We start from the raw sequence: 16202 nt of genomic DNA, 5'->3' as shown, positions 1-16202 counted from the left end.
ACATGCACCACACACAGATGAAGGCCAAGTGCTACATTATGGGTGCAGCTGGTTTAAAAGAGTGTGAAGGAATCTATTACTGTCAGGCTGTGACAACCATTCCTCAGCAGACGTGGAGGACTGTGACTTCACCTCTCCGTTTTTTTTTTTTAAAGCTTTGTAAAAACATCTTTGCCCTAGAATTTCACCGCAATTCATACACTTACATAACTCAAGCAACACTTGCACAACGGTGTGACCACAGAGGTTTAAATGCCATATAATCCCTCCTTGCAGTGGAACTGATCAAGCTTCTCAGATGAAGTCAAAGTTTTTACAAAAAACATCCTTGGCGATATGACAGCATGCGAGTCGGCAGAACCTGCAGTTGGTTTAGATTCTCCTGGGGAGTCTATCTAACTTAGACTAGAATACACATAAAGAGACTGAGCTGGCTCCATTATCCCATACAGTTACAGGAATGTTGATGTCGACAAGCTAAATGAATTACCACCTCCTCTCTGTGGTTGCCTGTCATGCCTAAAATACATATTTGGTTATTTCTGTGAAAAAATGTCCTGTAACTACAAAAAGGTGCTAAAAACCAAAATGAACTGCAGTGACTGGTCATAGTTGCACTTACTCTCAGTAAATGTATTAAATAGTTAAATATTTTCTTATATTGACTTAAATATATATAGTGTAGTGCATAATATAATAGTCAGACAGCAAACCAGAGATATCTTTAATTCCTAGAGACTATGGACTGCAGATTATCATATTTTTCTGAAGATTAGGTGAAGTATATGCATTTGTTAGCTGTTATCTACTGTAGGTTCTATGACAATAGTCTTTCTGGGGTTAAATTATCAGCCTTGAAAAGCATGAAATGAATGCATTACAACCATTCTATGTGTGTAGGTGGGTCTGTCATGAATACACACACAGATGAGGGATCTGAGTGTGGTACATGTGCCCTTATCAACATGTCCTTATACAGTGCCTTGCAAAAGTATTCGGCCCCCTTGAACTTTTCGACCTTTTGCCACATTTCAGGCCTCAAACATAAAGATATAAAACTGTAATTTTTTGTGAAGAATCAACAACAAGTGGGACACAATCATGAAGTGGAACGAAATTTATTGGGTATTTCAAACCTTTTAAAACAAATAAAAACTGAAATATTGGGGTGCAAAATTATTCAGCCCCTTAAGTTAATACTTTGTAGCGCCACCTTTGCCCGCGATTACAGCGTAAGTCGCTTGGGTATGTCTCTATCAGTTTTGCACATCGAGAGACTGACATTTTTGCCCATTCCTCCTTGCAAAACAGCTCGAGCTCAGTGAGGTTGGATGGAGAGCGTTTGTGAACAGCAGTTTTCAGTTCTTTCCACAGATTCTTGATTGGATTCAGGTCTGGACTTTGACTTGGCCATTCTAACACCTGGATATGTTTATTTGTGAACCATTCCATTGTAGATTTTGCTTTATGTATTGGATCATTGTCTTGTTGGAAGACAAATCTCCGTCCCAGTTTCAGTCTTTTGCAGACTCCATCAGGTTTTCTTCCAGAATGGTCCTGTATTTGGCTCCATCCATCTTCCCATCAATTTTAACCATCTTCCCTGTCCCTGCTGAAGAAAAGCAGGCCCAAACCATGATGCTGCCACCACCATGTTTGACAGTGGGGATGGTGTGTTCAGGGTGATGAGCTGTGTTGCTTTTACGCCAAACATAACGTTTTGCATTGTTGCCAAAACGTTTGATTTTGGTTTCATCTGACCACAGCACCTTCTTCCACATGTTTGGTGTGTCTCCCAGGTGGCTTTTGGCAAACTTTAAACGACACTTTTTATGGATATCTTTAAGAAATGGCTTTCTTCTTGCCACTCTTCCATAAAGGCCAGATTTGTGCAGTATACGACTGATTGTTGTCCTATGGACAGAGTCTCCCAGCTCAGCTGTAGATCTCTGCAGTTCATCCAGAGTGATCATGGGCCTCTTGGCTGCATCTCTGATCAGTCTTCTCATTGTATGAGCTGAAAGTTTAGAGGGACGGCCGGGTCTTCATAGATTTGCAGTGGTCTGATACTCCTTCCATTTCAATATTATCGCTTGCACAGTGCTCCTTGGGATGTTTAAAGCTTGGGAAATCTTTTTGTATCCAAATCCGGCTTTAAACTTCTCCACAACAGTATCTCGGACCTGCCTGGTGTGTTCCTTGTTCTTCATGATGCTCTCTGCGCTTTACACGGACCTCTGAGACTATCACAGAGCAGGTGCATTTATACGGAGACTTGATTACACACAGCTGGATTCTATTTATCATCATTAGTCATTTAGGTCAACATTGGATCATTCAGAGATCCTCACTGAACTTCTGGAGAGAGTTTGCTGCACTGAAAGTAAAGGGGCTGAATAATTTTGCACGCCCACTTTTTCAGTTTTTTATTTGTTAAAAAAGTTTGAAATAGCCAATGAATTTCGTTCCACTTCATGATTGTGTCCCACTTGTTGTTGATTCTTCGCAAAAAATTACAGTTTTATATCTTTATATTTAAAGCCTGAAATGTGGCAAAAGGTCGTAAAGTTCAAGGGGGCCGAATACTTTCGCAAGGCACTGTACGTGCATGTGTGTGGATCCTGATGATTGGTCTTCGAAACACAACCAAATTCTTAATTTGTTTGCCGTTCACTGAAACAGATCTGTTTCCTGTCCAATGTAATCTGATCGAAACAGCCAAATTGACCAAATAACTATATTTTTACTTTTGCGTCCACAATAGCTGTGGAGGCACATGTTCCACACAAAATTAAAATACGTATTGCCACAAAATTGAATTCATATATTTGTTAGACAATGAGCGGTTTTCACATATTCACAAGTGCAAAAGACTCAGAACTTTGAAAAGAAAGTCAGTCAAAAGTTGAAAATCTGTCCTTTATTACATTTTTTTGAAAATGTCAATATTCTTCTTGTTAAATGTCAACATTCTTCATGATATAGTTTTTTTTCTTCCTATATTTGCTATATTTCTGTAAAAGAAAGAAAAATACTTATTTAATATTAAGCAGATTCCTCCTCCCTACTCTGCCATTCCTTACAAAAACAAACAGTTTTGTAGAGGCGTTTGGGGGGCGGGGGGGGGGGGGGGGGGGGGGGGGGGGGGGGGAGCACTCTCTCTCTCTCTCTCTCTCTCTCTCTCTCTATTACAGAGTTCCACAGTCATTATGCCACACTCCAGGGAGACTCGTTAAAAACATTCTGGAGATGCAAACTTTCATTCCATTTGCAAGTTATCAGAGCAGTTTGTCACAGCCAAAGTGTTGTGATGTAGCTTTGGTGTTCCCGTGAGGGCTTTGTCAAAGTGCCCACTCCTTCCCTTCCGCTTCTTGCACAGCTCCAACCGAATGCACTTACTGAACCTCCAGCAGTAGCCTTTTAAGCCCTGATGACAATGATTAGATGTATGAATAATCAGTGGAAACCCTTGAATGAGCAACGTGAGCTGGAGCAGGTGAGATGGTAATAATGTACGCTCTCCAAGACGGCTTAAGAGGTTTCTCCTGTGGATACGAAGCCAGAGATGAGCATACACCCAGTAAATAGCAGCCCTCAAGTCAATCATTCTTTATCAAAGTAGGCCATCCATCCCTTTGCTCCCAGTCGTTTGTACACAGCTGTCAGACCCGGGCCACTGAAGAGGGAAAAGGACAAGCCAAGAGAAAGTAATGTTGTTTGTAATGAGCCTCAGTGTTGACTCAAGTCTAGCTACTAAATCCCTGGACTCTCACAGCCAGGCCATTACACACACTGTGTGGTCCCCATAAGCCGGCAGAGGGGCTTTTAGGGGGGGAAAGATGCTCTTATTTGAGGCTGTGGTGAACCCTGTCTGCACAGCTTCTCCACATTTCCCCCTTTCAATTAGAACTCCTTTCATCCAATTTTGTAGAGCTCACCTTTATGATTCGGCTGCTTGTTTAGCCGTCTTGTTTGATTTTAGGATAAAAAGGATAGCAAAGCCAATTCTTTTTGCTGCCTCTCTGCTCTCGACGCCTAGGTTTTGAATAGCATATGGATGACCTGTTGGAGGAGCACAGTAGCCACAGATGGGTCCTTTAAAATGATCCTTCACTCACTGATCAGATTCCTGTTGAATCCCTGTTTAAAGAAACATTACTCTGACTAGTAGACAGGCTTTTGAGACAGAGAAGTGAAATGCAAATAGGAAAGCAGTGATAAAGTCAGGACTATCTCCGCTGAGGTGGTTGAGGTGGTTGACACCAGTAGTAGTAGTAGCTTTTGCAGTGTGCTAGAACACACCCTCCCTTGCAGCTGCATCTATATGCCTCTGACCCTATGTCTTATTTAATCTTTACCCACAATAAATGTGTTGTTAACACGTTTTCTTGCCTAGCTCCATCCAGTTGGACATAAAGGATATGATTCTAACTAACACTGTGTGGATAGGTTTGATTAAAATTCATCCTGGCGGCATTGTCTGCCAAATCAACAGATGTGAAAACTACATGGGTCTAGATCAACTAAAAAACACACACTTGTGCACCATCCACTATACTGGCTGTACATTGGTTATTTGGGCATTATATCACAGTTATTATCTTGATTTCACAAGTTTCCTTTAACAACCATAACAATACAAGTCCAAGAACACTCTTATTGGTCTTGGACATAATTCGTTACGGCTGAAGGTACACAGAGACCAAGCCCCAAGACTGTACGGTGCTTTCAGTCAGGCATGGTCTAAAAAGGTTAAAATCTGTAGTTGTCATCGTTAATTAAGCTGCCTCTGAAACAGGAGTATTATAAATGATGAATAACCTTGAGAATAATGGTTCCGTGCCTCAACATTAAAAAAAAAGGTAGCTGTGAGTGAGACAAAGGAGACAAAGCTGGTGAGGATGGCAGTGTTACCTCCATGGACAGAGACCAACACTGGGAGACAACAGTGCCTGCCTTTAACCCCCCCCCCCCAAAAAACAACAACAACTCTTCAGCCCTCTTGGTTTTAGGGGCTTAGCAGCTATTACCTGTCACAGAGGTGCTCAGTCCATAATATGACCGCATTGAGGTTGGGAGGCTGCACTGCTTTAGGATGTTTGGCAGAAGTTGATCCAAGGACAAATTGGCAGCATTTAGTGAGTCAACAAGTTGATCCTCATTTCCATATTTCACCTGGGTGCTAAGCCCAGCATTAGAGTGGTCTTCCATAAATACGAAAGCAGCAGAGCAGAATAAAAAACTGTCTTGTGACAAAATGCTGCTTGAAATGCAAAGCAAAACAGATATCACTTAACAATTTGCCGAAAAACAAAAAAACAGTGCACCTTTTGTGCTCAGCACATTGTGGCACACGGTTGGAGGCGAGTGGTGTTCTTTTGTCGGAAATTATCTCAAGTCTCTCTCTCTTCTCGTACAAACAAACCGTTGCCCTGTCTCCCTCTGTTTTCTGACAGCATTATTCAGATGAGTTGTGCATTGCAGTCAGAGTCATGTTTACTGACCAAAGCCGCAGTGTGAAATCCAGAATAATTGCTCTCCACAACTCCCATGGCATTCCCTGGCACATTGCGCTGGTCTGTTCAGATTAAGCAGGAAATCCAACTGAGACCGAATTTTCCCAAAATAAATCAAGCCATGTCTTCTCAGAGACATTTTATGTCATAAAAAAAAGTGAAAATGATATAAAAATAGTATTTGTTATGAATGCTGCAGGATAATGAGATGGAAACATGCATAAATAGTCACTAAGGGACTGCAGACACCTATGGCCTCCCTGTCATTGAGACACAAGGTATAAGTCTTACTCAGTAGGTTTAGGGCCACCAATTTTCACACGTTGACATGCCTTGAGATACAACTGTGACAAAGGGAAGTCTTGAGATACCTTCTGTGTATCAAGCATCATATGTAATGTAAAAAACAAACAGATGTGTTATGGTGCACAGCTCATTATACCAGAGCAATATGCAGCTAGGCTCAGTGCCTGTACAAAATGACATGCAGTGAGGAGCTCTATGTGTGGTGTAAAGCGAGGCAGCGTTGGTAACAAGCAGATAACAGTCCCACCGAGATGATGTTGCCAATGCTTTGCACAGCAAGGGGATGGGGGAGGCATCATTGCAATTCAGCGCTGCAACCACGCAAATGTGCGCACGTTCCGACTCCCAAATCTCCAAAGCAGACTGTGTTTCTCCCCCCCCCCCCATCCCGCATGTCACTCTCCCAAATTGTTTCATGTTCTTTAGAGTGACTAAATAAAACCAAAAGCCAAACAAAACCTCCTGGGACAGAGAGAGGCAGAGAAAACACTGGTGTTGGATACTTTGTAGTACTGCCTGTGTCTAATACTTTCTAGTCTGGTTTCTTCAAAATGGCTTTTTTTCTATGTGAGATTGACTCTTAAAACTGTGGAAGGTTTTAATGGAAGGAGGAAGCATCTCTTAAGACTTACTGCCATCTGTTGGTAATGGATGAAACTCATAATCAACAATGTCCTTTGTGCTCTGCTTGTGCTGTACAAAATATTCCTTTGTAACATAAACGCTCACTTGGACTCGAGTTTATGACGCATTCTCCGCAGCAAGACCACCGTCAAAAGATACTTGAGACAACGTGACCAAGGTCTAAACTATTCTTTATCGGTCATTCGGCCTCCCCTTATACCTCTGACCATAACCTCTCCAGTGCATTCAAGGCCTGTGTAACTGTCTGTTTGACTGCCGGTGCTGAAGTGAATCATTTTCCTCTCGGAGACGAACAAAAATGCTCAAGAATACATGAATGGATCCTTTCCAGAGGAAGACATAATGGTCTCCAAGTATCAAACGCAGAAGTTTTTGGTTGGGGGAAATCAAAACTTTGATAACTTTCCTGGCACTTTAATATCGCCTGCCACGCATGAGGTTAAATGTGCACTCAAAATTCGGAATTTGTTTTGCGGCATGGCATTAAAATCAGCGGCCCTGTTTTTTCAGACTTTGTAAAATGACTTGTCATAATGACCGTGCATGGACCTCCGTTTTTCATAACATCTTGAATCACCATCTCACTCTCATTTTTGCATGCTTGACTGAGCCATAATTACCATTTAAAGTGGGATAGAAGTGAGGTGAATAAGAGGGTTGTTTGCACCTCAGGTCACGCCTGCTAGGCTGCCTTTCTTGATTACTTGATTAGGTGAGGCTAGACGAGATCAACCAATGGAAAGATTTCGAGGGAATACACGATGATCTCTGACACAAAATATGGATTTCCGTGAATTTCTACAAGAACCTTTCCATACCATTGGCGGTGTAAATATGACTGAATATTCTACTCATTTCTTCTAATTGCTTATAAATACTTATATTATGTATGGTCACACTACAATGGTTATTTGATATGTAATAGTAAATCCAGCAGTAATAAAAACCATTAATTTCCCTTTATTTTAAACTGTATGGTAAAGGGGGAAAAAAAAATACAATGCTTGCATGGTTCTGTTACACACGATATAGAGAACAATTAAAGTTCATTTTATGGGGCATTGCTGTTTGAAATGGCACCTCTCCATCACCAATAACGGAGACAGAATCTAAAAACTGGCAAACAATTCCAAGTTGTCACATAATTGGCAGAACTGTATAATGAGGTTACAAAAAACTGTTTGCCTTTGAGAGGACCAAGATATCATGGCTAAACAGATGGACCTCTGGCAAATAAGAGTGCCATGACTAAATGCAATAGCTGTAAAATATGCCTACAAACTGGCACATTTTAAAGGAAACAATCTGTCCAAAAAAGCCCCCTTTTTACATGAAAGGGGTTTCAATCTATTTAGCACTGTGACCGGCTCCTGAGGGAGTAAAGAGCACAAGTATTGAAACAACGGAAAACATGTTGATAATTAAAAGAATATTAAAGCCCTTACTTTACAGTTGAACTATATATTAGGAAGGAGGGAATAGAGAAGGAAACATCTAAATACAGACAGACTTCTGTACGTCCTTCTACTGCACCTGGTGCTATGTTGTATGTAAAAATACAAATCAAGATGGTAGGTTTAGCTAGAGGTCCTCAGTCTGCTTCTTCTTCCTCAGACTCGGACTCTGTATAAAAAGAAAAAAAGAAAACATCAGTCAGCACTACGCTCAAACACCGATGCACACTAAACATTACTACCGATGCCATTTAAAAGGGACAGTTCACCCCAAAATCACAAATACACACTTTTTCCTCTATTTATCGATCTAGATTGTTTTGGTGGGAGTTGCCCAGTGTGGCGATATGGGTCTTAGAGATGTCTGCCTTCTCTCTAATATATTGGAACTGGGTGGCACTCGGCTTGTAGTGCTCAAAGCGCCAAACAGCAATGTCTCTTTCCAGAAACCATGACTCGCTTACTCTCCTTAGACCTGGCTCTGAGCGGTTTCATGTAGGAACTATTTCTCGTGCTTGTCACAGTGCGAGATGTAAACATTACTGGTGACCTCCTCGGCTGAGCTGTAACGTTAGCTAGCTCAGGTAGCAGTGTCGCTTAGCTATAAACTAACGTCCATTAGCTAGCAATGTCATAAGCGAGCTTTCTTCTGCGCAGTGACATGGTTGGCCGGTGTAGTTTGGTGGAAAGAAAGAAGTTCCTATATGAGTGCTATAGTGCATTATATCAGAGAGAAGGCCATTTCTGTGTCTGTAACTTTAAATGCTATTGAGGAGGAGAGAGGGGGTGCAAGGTGGAGAGTGGGGGTGTGGCCTTGACCAACTGCCACTTTTCTCATTTGAAAGCCATGATGTCTCTCTCTCATGGGTGGGCCAAATTCTCTGGGCGGGCAAAGCAGAGGAAGGGGAGGTAACCTTGCTCCTTATGACCTCATAAGGAGGAGATTCCAGATGGCCCATCCCATCTGAGCTTTCATTTTCTCATAGGCAGAGCAGGATACCCAGGGCTCGGTTTACACCTATCGCCATTTCTAGCCACTGGGGGACCATAGGCAGGCTGGGGGAACTCATATTAATGTTAAAAAAACCTCATAAAGCAACATTTTCATGGCATGGGACCTTTAAACTTGGGACAGAAAAAAACATGCAAAATACAGGGGATTAATCAGGTACAGTCATCTGTTTGTTATGCAGCAGAAATGAGATAAAGCGTAAATCCATGGAATGTTTTGGCAACCTATGGCTGTGGGAGGTAGAACCGAAAACACCAAACTGACCAAGGCTGAAAAAGGGAGACAGTGAGGTGCTTACCTTCCTCTGCATTTTTGAGCCATTCTACAAACTTCTTCATCTGTTCAAGGAAAACGCTCTTTCCTTTGGCAACGTGGGTTTCGTTGTACCACTTCAGAATTGCCTCCTCACTCAAGACATTCGCTTCAAAAAGAAAAAAAAAAAAAAAAAAAAAAAAAAAAAAAGAAAAAATTATATTTAACATGATGCCAACAACAAAAATGTTTCCCGCAGGTGCTTGAAAAAACAAGGCACCGGGCAGGCAGGCAGGTTGACGACAATCAATCAAAACAAACGGTTGGCTATAATCTCTGGCCATCTGGCATTGTTCGCACATCATGGCTTCAAAGCTTACCACTATAAAACTATCTTCTTTTCCCACAAAAAAAAAAAAGAGCAGATGGGAAAATGGAGTTTTATGGACACAAATATCTTACCTTTGTAGAGCAGCACAACAATTTTCTGGAAGGCCTTCATGAAGTGGATGTTGTCGTAACAGTACTCTTGGATCCTCAGCAGGAGAGTGAGTTCAGAGAGGCCCTGGGTGGTGAAAGCCTTCAACAGTGGGCTGTATTGCTGAGAATGTAAAACAGGGAGTTGAGTTAAGAGTTGTACAGAAATCTGATAGGATATTATTCATGATGAATTCTTACATTACTTCCACTTTGCTGGTGAAATGTCTTTGGGGATAGTGAATCAATTATCTAACTCTGCCAAGTTCAAATCAAAAGGCAGCCTGAATTTTTTTTTTTTTTTTTTTAAACATCACCGTTTCTTTAGATGTCTCACTTGTGAGTGCTGTAGAGGCTAAGCCCAAGCTTTAAGCCCCTGAGGTGCTGTTCGGCGGGTAGAGTAACTGACACACTTTTTATCTTTTTGATCAATGAAAGTCCAAGTCATATTTGCAGTTAAAACCATTGGCTCCATTTATTTCCATGAGATCTTAGTTGGGTTTCCAGACAAATCACAGCTTGTATGTATGCCTGTGTCGTGTAGCGTTGCGGTGTGCGTGTGGTCAAAAACTGTATGTGCTTCCGGGTTGCACCCGAGGAACCAAAGATTGGTTCCAAATCATACCAAGGGCACTAATTGGCTCTTACAAGCGCGTTGTCGTGACTGCCACAGAGGCAAGGAAGAGCAGAGCTACATATAACAGAGGTGTCACCTTTAAAAGTTTGATGGCTTGTTCTGTGACCAGCTCCTCCTTCTTGTTCCACTCCACGGAGCTCATTACACTGGCCCAAATTAGTGCGATCATCGTCTGCTCCGAGATGTTGTTCTTCTTGATTTCCTCTCCGACGTAGGCGATGATCTGTAAGACCCGAGCCAAGAGATGGAACACGTATTACTGGCAAAGCTGGCAAACCATGGCCATCACATTGCTGAGGCTTATTGCTTATCAAATCCTGCAGAAGCCTGAGGTATGAGAGCCCTGGCAGGATACAGAGGCTTGCAGGAGCAGATAATATGTTGAGGTTGAGTGGATTTCAGCAACTTGTCATTGATTCACTGCATCCCCTTTCTCCAGCCCTCCTCAAAACAAACGGGGGCAGAGGTTAGGAAGAAAGCAATCTTAAGTCATACACAAAATGGGACTCGGCTAATATGAAATCAGCAGAAAAAATAAAGGGGACTTACGTCTTTGAGGGGGTCCCCACGTGACATCTGCTCCTCAAGCTCTTTCTGCAGCTCCTTGCGGGCACCTATGGACTGCTGGTTTCTGGCAAAGTCCGAAAGCTCCTTCAGTCCGGCGTCTGAGAAGTACTTTGAGAAGTGCTCACAACTGCGCTTGTTGGCAGGGAACAGCTCCTGAAAAAGCACACGGTTAAATATTGATGCAGACCCTGTTCAGCCAGACAAGGCTTCTTCAGCAATTAAGAAGCCTTTGGTCATTAATCGCCTGAGAACTGGACGCCACAATAGCTTGGAAGTCATGCGGGTTATTCATCTTATTTTCATCCAACAACCTTATTCAGAGTGCACAGGCAGACTAGTGACCCTCACTGCACTGGGAAGCAAAATGCTTCATCTTAATCTTATAAAAGGTTTTGTATTAGAGATGGCATTCTCACCATGAGCCTGCTGTCCATGCCAACCTTTCGGAGACTGGCAGAAACAGAGCTGATGTCCTTTTCAGAAAGCCAGGATTTGAAGAGTTTTACAGCAAAGCTCGCTGAAACACCTGAACAAATGCATAACAATGTGAGTCAGCTGTTGCTAACAGACCTGCCAGGATAAAGTTAGGCCTGAGTAATACATCGGTAAACAACACCACATGATGCGATTATACAGGTTTTAGCTGGAATGGTGCCTGAAACAACAAGGCTTAGTAAAAGTGCAAGTGACGCCATTACTCACCTCCCAAATCTATCCTCTCATTTAGAAGAATAAGATTTTAATATTTCTGCAGTGCAGAAAACAATTCAGTTTCCTTAATTGAAGGACTCAGAAATCCTGAGCGTTAAACAGCATTTTATATGCTTGATGCATCTTTCTCAGATGCCGCTGATATCAGACACGACTGTAGGGATCTACTGCTTTTCTATTATACACAACTCTGAAACATAAATTGGTTGTTTCATTGCATGTCTGCACTAGAATTGGAATGGGTAATTGTGGGCTGTCCAGTTTGCAGCTTTTTAATTAGGCTAAATGAACAAGGACTTCACTCCTTACATCACATATCTGAAAGGTGCTGATTTGTGAACCGTTCCTGGGGTAGTGTCAGGTTAGTGTCTCAGCACTTGCGGACACCATTGCTTATCCCTCTGCTACTTACTCTAGACTAATGACTGTAAATCATTTAGGCGCGCGTGAGGATGTGATGTGAGTTTTCACTTTTTTAATCCTTAAATTGTGTCATAACTGTTAGGAAATAATCAAGAAGACAATAAGCTTAAAAGGAGTGTAAGAGAAAACGCATGAGTAACAGTGGATACTGTTTTTAATGAAAACATAATAATAATAACAGGCACTAACACTAGTTTATATTGTGTTTAAATATTAATTTGAAGGTATGAGATGATTCTCGCCCCTCTTCACATTTAATTATTCCATCTCAGTCCAACTACAGTACTTCTACCTGCAGGCCTTGTCCGCGAAACAATGAACAACACAACTAGGCATGCCTACGATGCAGGTAAGCAGGTACCTTCTTTGACTAGGTTCTCATTGAAGAGGCTGCTAAGAATGGCCGCAGAGAGATTGCCGTTGGCCAGCAGAATTCCTGTTAGCATGGCTAGCTTGTTGCGCTCAGACTCTGTGAAGCCCTTGAGAAACAGCAGCAGCTGCCAAAGAGCAAAGATATAAACACAATTGTGTGGGCTGAATTGACTCAAACACACATTTATATTAGTGCTGTCAGTTAAACGCGTTATAACAGCGTTAACGCAAACCAATGTTAACGGGGTAAATTTTTTTATCACGAGCGGTGTTGTTCATCTTACTTTATAAATGTCATTAGTTACAGTTACAAATTACTTCTCCCAAAAAGTAATTGAGTTAGTAACTCAGTTACCACATTGTAAAAGTAATTAGTTACACACACGTTATTTTTTATGTTCTATAACGCTATTACGTTCTATAACATCTTTAATGTCAAAGATGTTTATATTAACTGATTGAAGAATAAAAACACTATATACAGTATCACCTGTTGCTGACCTGAAAAATCGAGCGTTGCTTGTTTTAACCATAGACAAGACAGTATATAAGAACATAGTGGCTCTGTCTCCTTCGCTGGAGCTCACGCTAGCTGCATTTGGGCTTGGGGTTAGCAGCAGCAACAAGTGTCGACACCTCGCGCTTCATTCAACCAAGTAACGCGCCACTTTACATTCTCAGTAACGATAACGGCGTTGCAACGATGGGAAAAGTAATTAATTAGATTACTCCGTTACTGAAAAAATAACTCCGTTAGTAACGCCGTTATACTTAAACGCTGTTACTCCCAACACTGATCGCGAGATTAACCTTCTTTTTGGCCTAGCAAAACATGCTGTTGCAACAAGTAGTAACGTTAAAAAAGTACAACACCACACCGGATCTAGCTAGACCGGAAACAAAACAACAGGCACGCCGCACACACTTGTTTGGGCTTGCGAGCTGGCCAAAGACTAGTAGGCTAACGTTACGTTTTGAGTGGATGGCGAGCGTGAGACGCTGAAATGGATGCCAATAAGATTCTGAATGGAAAGTTTACTTTTAAAAAGTTGCCAAATGGTTCCATTGACAAGACCAAAGTGATCTGTGTGTTTTGTCTTTGTGAGCTGAGCTATCATCACAGCACGTCCAGTCTGAAATACCACTTGATGGCCAAGGACACAGCTGATGCCAATTCTCTGCGCCCTCGTCAAAGCCAAGCGACAAAAGCACAAAGCAAGCCAATCTACTTTTCCATGCTGATAAGAGCATTAAAATGAGAAAAAAATAAATGGGACAAAAAGAAATCAAGGGACATTTAGAATAGATAAAAATTAATGCGATTAATCGCGATAAAATATTTTAATTGTTTGACAGCACTAATTTATTTATATATATATATATATATATATTTTTTTTTTTTTTACATTTGAGTTGGATTAACATGGTCATGAATTCAGAAACTTGACCTGCACAGGTGCAATGTGTTTCTGTAAAGATGCCTTAAGCAAAAGACAAACCTTTTTAATCTCCTCCTCAAACCCTTTCTCCAAGTATTTGTAACGCCTGATGAGCTTGTTAAAAACCTAAAAGGAAGCACAAAACAACACCTTTTAATTTTTGTAGACATAATTGAATTTTTTTTTTAAAGCAGATGCGCCACCGTGGTACCCCTGGTTCTGAAAAGAAACACATTTTCTTAATGGTGTGCATGTTATGGATCATCGAATGTTTTTCTTGTATGATACGGATGTAGACAGAGCGCATCATCGGTACGGTTATTCGACGTATGATGCAATGCGGACGGTGCACGGAATTGCATATGCACCTGAACGATGGTCGTTTTTAGTTATACTCCTACAGTATAGGCAAATTTATTAACATTTATGTTAGGTTACTGTGTGCGTGCCTACTCTTCAGTTGCAATGAAAAAAAATGTTTTAAATTAAATGTATTTGAAAAATGTATTTAAAAAATTGAATATCTAGTGACTGAACAAATGGTGATTTCAGTGATCAAAGCTAACAATTAGATCCCTGTGTCTGTGATTATAAGCAGGCAAGCAGCTGGATGGAAAAGTCAGCACTATGAAAAGCTAGAAGAAAATCAAGCAGGTGCTCTTTGTGAAACCTGATGGAGACCTATGTTAAAGACTATCCAAACAAGATAATGTTAATCCTACTGTGCAGAACAGTGCGATTGCTTAAAGTTTCTCACCTCTTTTTCGGGTTTTGAAACGCTGGCCTGTTAGCGTAGGCTTCTGCTGCCTTTGATTACTCATAAAAGACACTCTGAAAGACAACGGGGTAAAGGAAATAAGGTCAGGATTAGCCACAAACAAATTAAAACTATTTTCCAATTCTATTTATCTATTGGAAAAGAAAGGCTATGAACATGGCGGAAAAACAACTAGTCCATCCATCACCTAGCTAAGGTTAGTTGACAACTGGAGACGTGTAACAACATTCAAAGGTGGTGGCCGTTTTTAAATTGGCATTAACTAAAAATATGTTGATGTAGATTTACGGTATGATCACACATATATTACAGTGTACAAGGTAAAACAAGCCAGCCATTAGACACCTTCTTTACTCCTTTGACATAACGTTAGATCATTCTTACAATTTAATTTGATAGGAGACATTATGAAAAAGATATATGCAACTGTCTGTAACAAGCTAAAGTCGTCAGTATCACAACTTCTAAAATGAATAGTATTAAAAGTACACACACGTGCATGTACCTTCTGTAGCTCTAGCTATAGGGCACTAGCTCTAGCTAGCGTTCGTTCGTGTGTGTGTGTGTGTGTGTGTGTTGTTAAGAGGTACGTTTCTTTTGAGGTTTCTTGTGTTTATTTCTATGATTTGAATACAACGTTGTTATAATCAGGGGGAAAATTGGGTTGTAATGCGTCACAGACGCAGGACGCATAGTTACGTTACCTAGCAACATTAATGGATGTATGATACGGACTGAAACATATAGCTATATAACAGTAACGTTAGTTAACGCTTCTAGCTAATTATCTGAATATTGGTTAAGCAAGATCTGGAAAAATGGCATAAACTGTGACACTAACGAAATGTATGTCTGATTTCAGCCAACACCAACGTTAGTGCTAGCTAGCTAGCTAGCTAGCTTAAGGTTAGCTAGCTAGCTAGCTAGCTGCATTGAGCCTGACGCAGTACCATAATAAGGTAAACTATATGACCGTGGCTCAAATACATTAAACAAGAAAAGAAAAACAGCAACTCACCGAAATCCTCTTTATGAGCAACAACAGACCGTGAAATAAAAACTAATATCACTGTACTCCAGTAACGTTACAATCCGTTCCAGGGAAGAGGAAATTATAGATGCAAAAGCGCATGCGCATAAACACTGAATCTAATCTAAGTAGGACACACTTGTGAGGGGAGAGTACAGTTTACAAACTGTTAAAAACTGAGAAAATATAGTCGAAATTAAATAACAGAGTTAAATTAACTAGCGATTTTAGCACCTGATGCAACATGGTTGCATTTACTCTCCTATTATGCATAATGGAGTACTATAACGTAGCCTACAATCCTGTAATTAACCCCCCTGTACAGTAGGTGACATGTTGAAAAAAATATCTATCTTTCATTCATGGCAACATTGGGTTGATAAAGATCTTATATACTGTCTATGATAAAGACATTATTTATGTGGGCTAAGTGATCTCTCGTAGCCTACGCCAACGGTTCTTCTTTAATCCTTTACAGATAATGTATTTATGTAATGATAGCAAAAAAATAAAGCAACGACTTGTTTTGTTTATTTATCCCAATTGTAATATTTGTAATTGTTATTATTATTTATATGTTTTT

At 40.8% G+C, this 16202-nt stretch overlaps 1 protein-coding gene and 1 long non-coding RNA gene across 2 annotated transcripts; both read right to left on the bottom strand.

Moving 5' to 3' along the window:
- Positions 1-7411: 7411 nt before the first annotated feature.
- Positions 7412-13952, bottom strand: LOC120569327 (basic leucine zipper and W2 domain-containing protein 1-A-like). The gene is made up of 8 exons (XM_039817192.1): positions 13872-13952; positions 12362-12497; positions 11283-11392; positions 10849-11019; positions 10376-10522; positions 9648-9786; positions 9232-9354; positions 7412-8090 (listed from the first exon to the last, which is right to left on the bottom strand). Exons 2-8 carry the CDS (start codon positions 12444-12446, stop codon positions 8059-8061), a joined length of 807 nt encoding a protein of 268 aa, XP_039673126.1. The 5' UTR covers positions 12447-12497; positions 13872-13952; the 3' UTR covers positions 7412-8058.
- A 612-nt stretch (positions 13953-14564) lies between these two features.
- Positions 14565-15751, bottom strand: LOC120569328. The gene is made up of 2 exons (XR_005640863.1): positions 15608-15751; positions 14565-14642 (listed from the first exon to the last, which is right to left on the bottom strand). It is a non-coding gene; the product is annotated as an uncharacterized LOC120569328 (long non-coding RNA).
- Positions 15752-16202: the final 451 nt, after the last annotated feature.

The sequence above is a fragment of the Perca fluviatilis genome, chromosome 12, assembly GCF_010015445.1.
Source record: "Perca fluviatilis chromosome 12, GENO_Pfluv_1.0, whole genome shotgun sequence".
NCBI lineage: Eukaryota > Metazoa > Chordata > Actinopteri > Perciformes > Percidae > Perca > Perca fluviatilis.
This window is presented reverse-complemented; position numbering and strand designations above follow the sequence as displayed.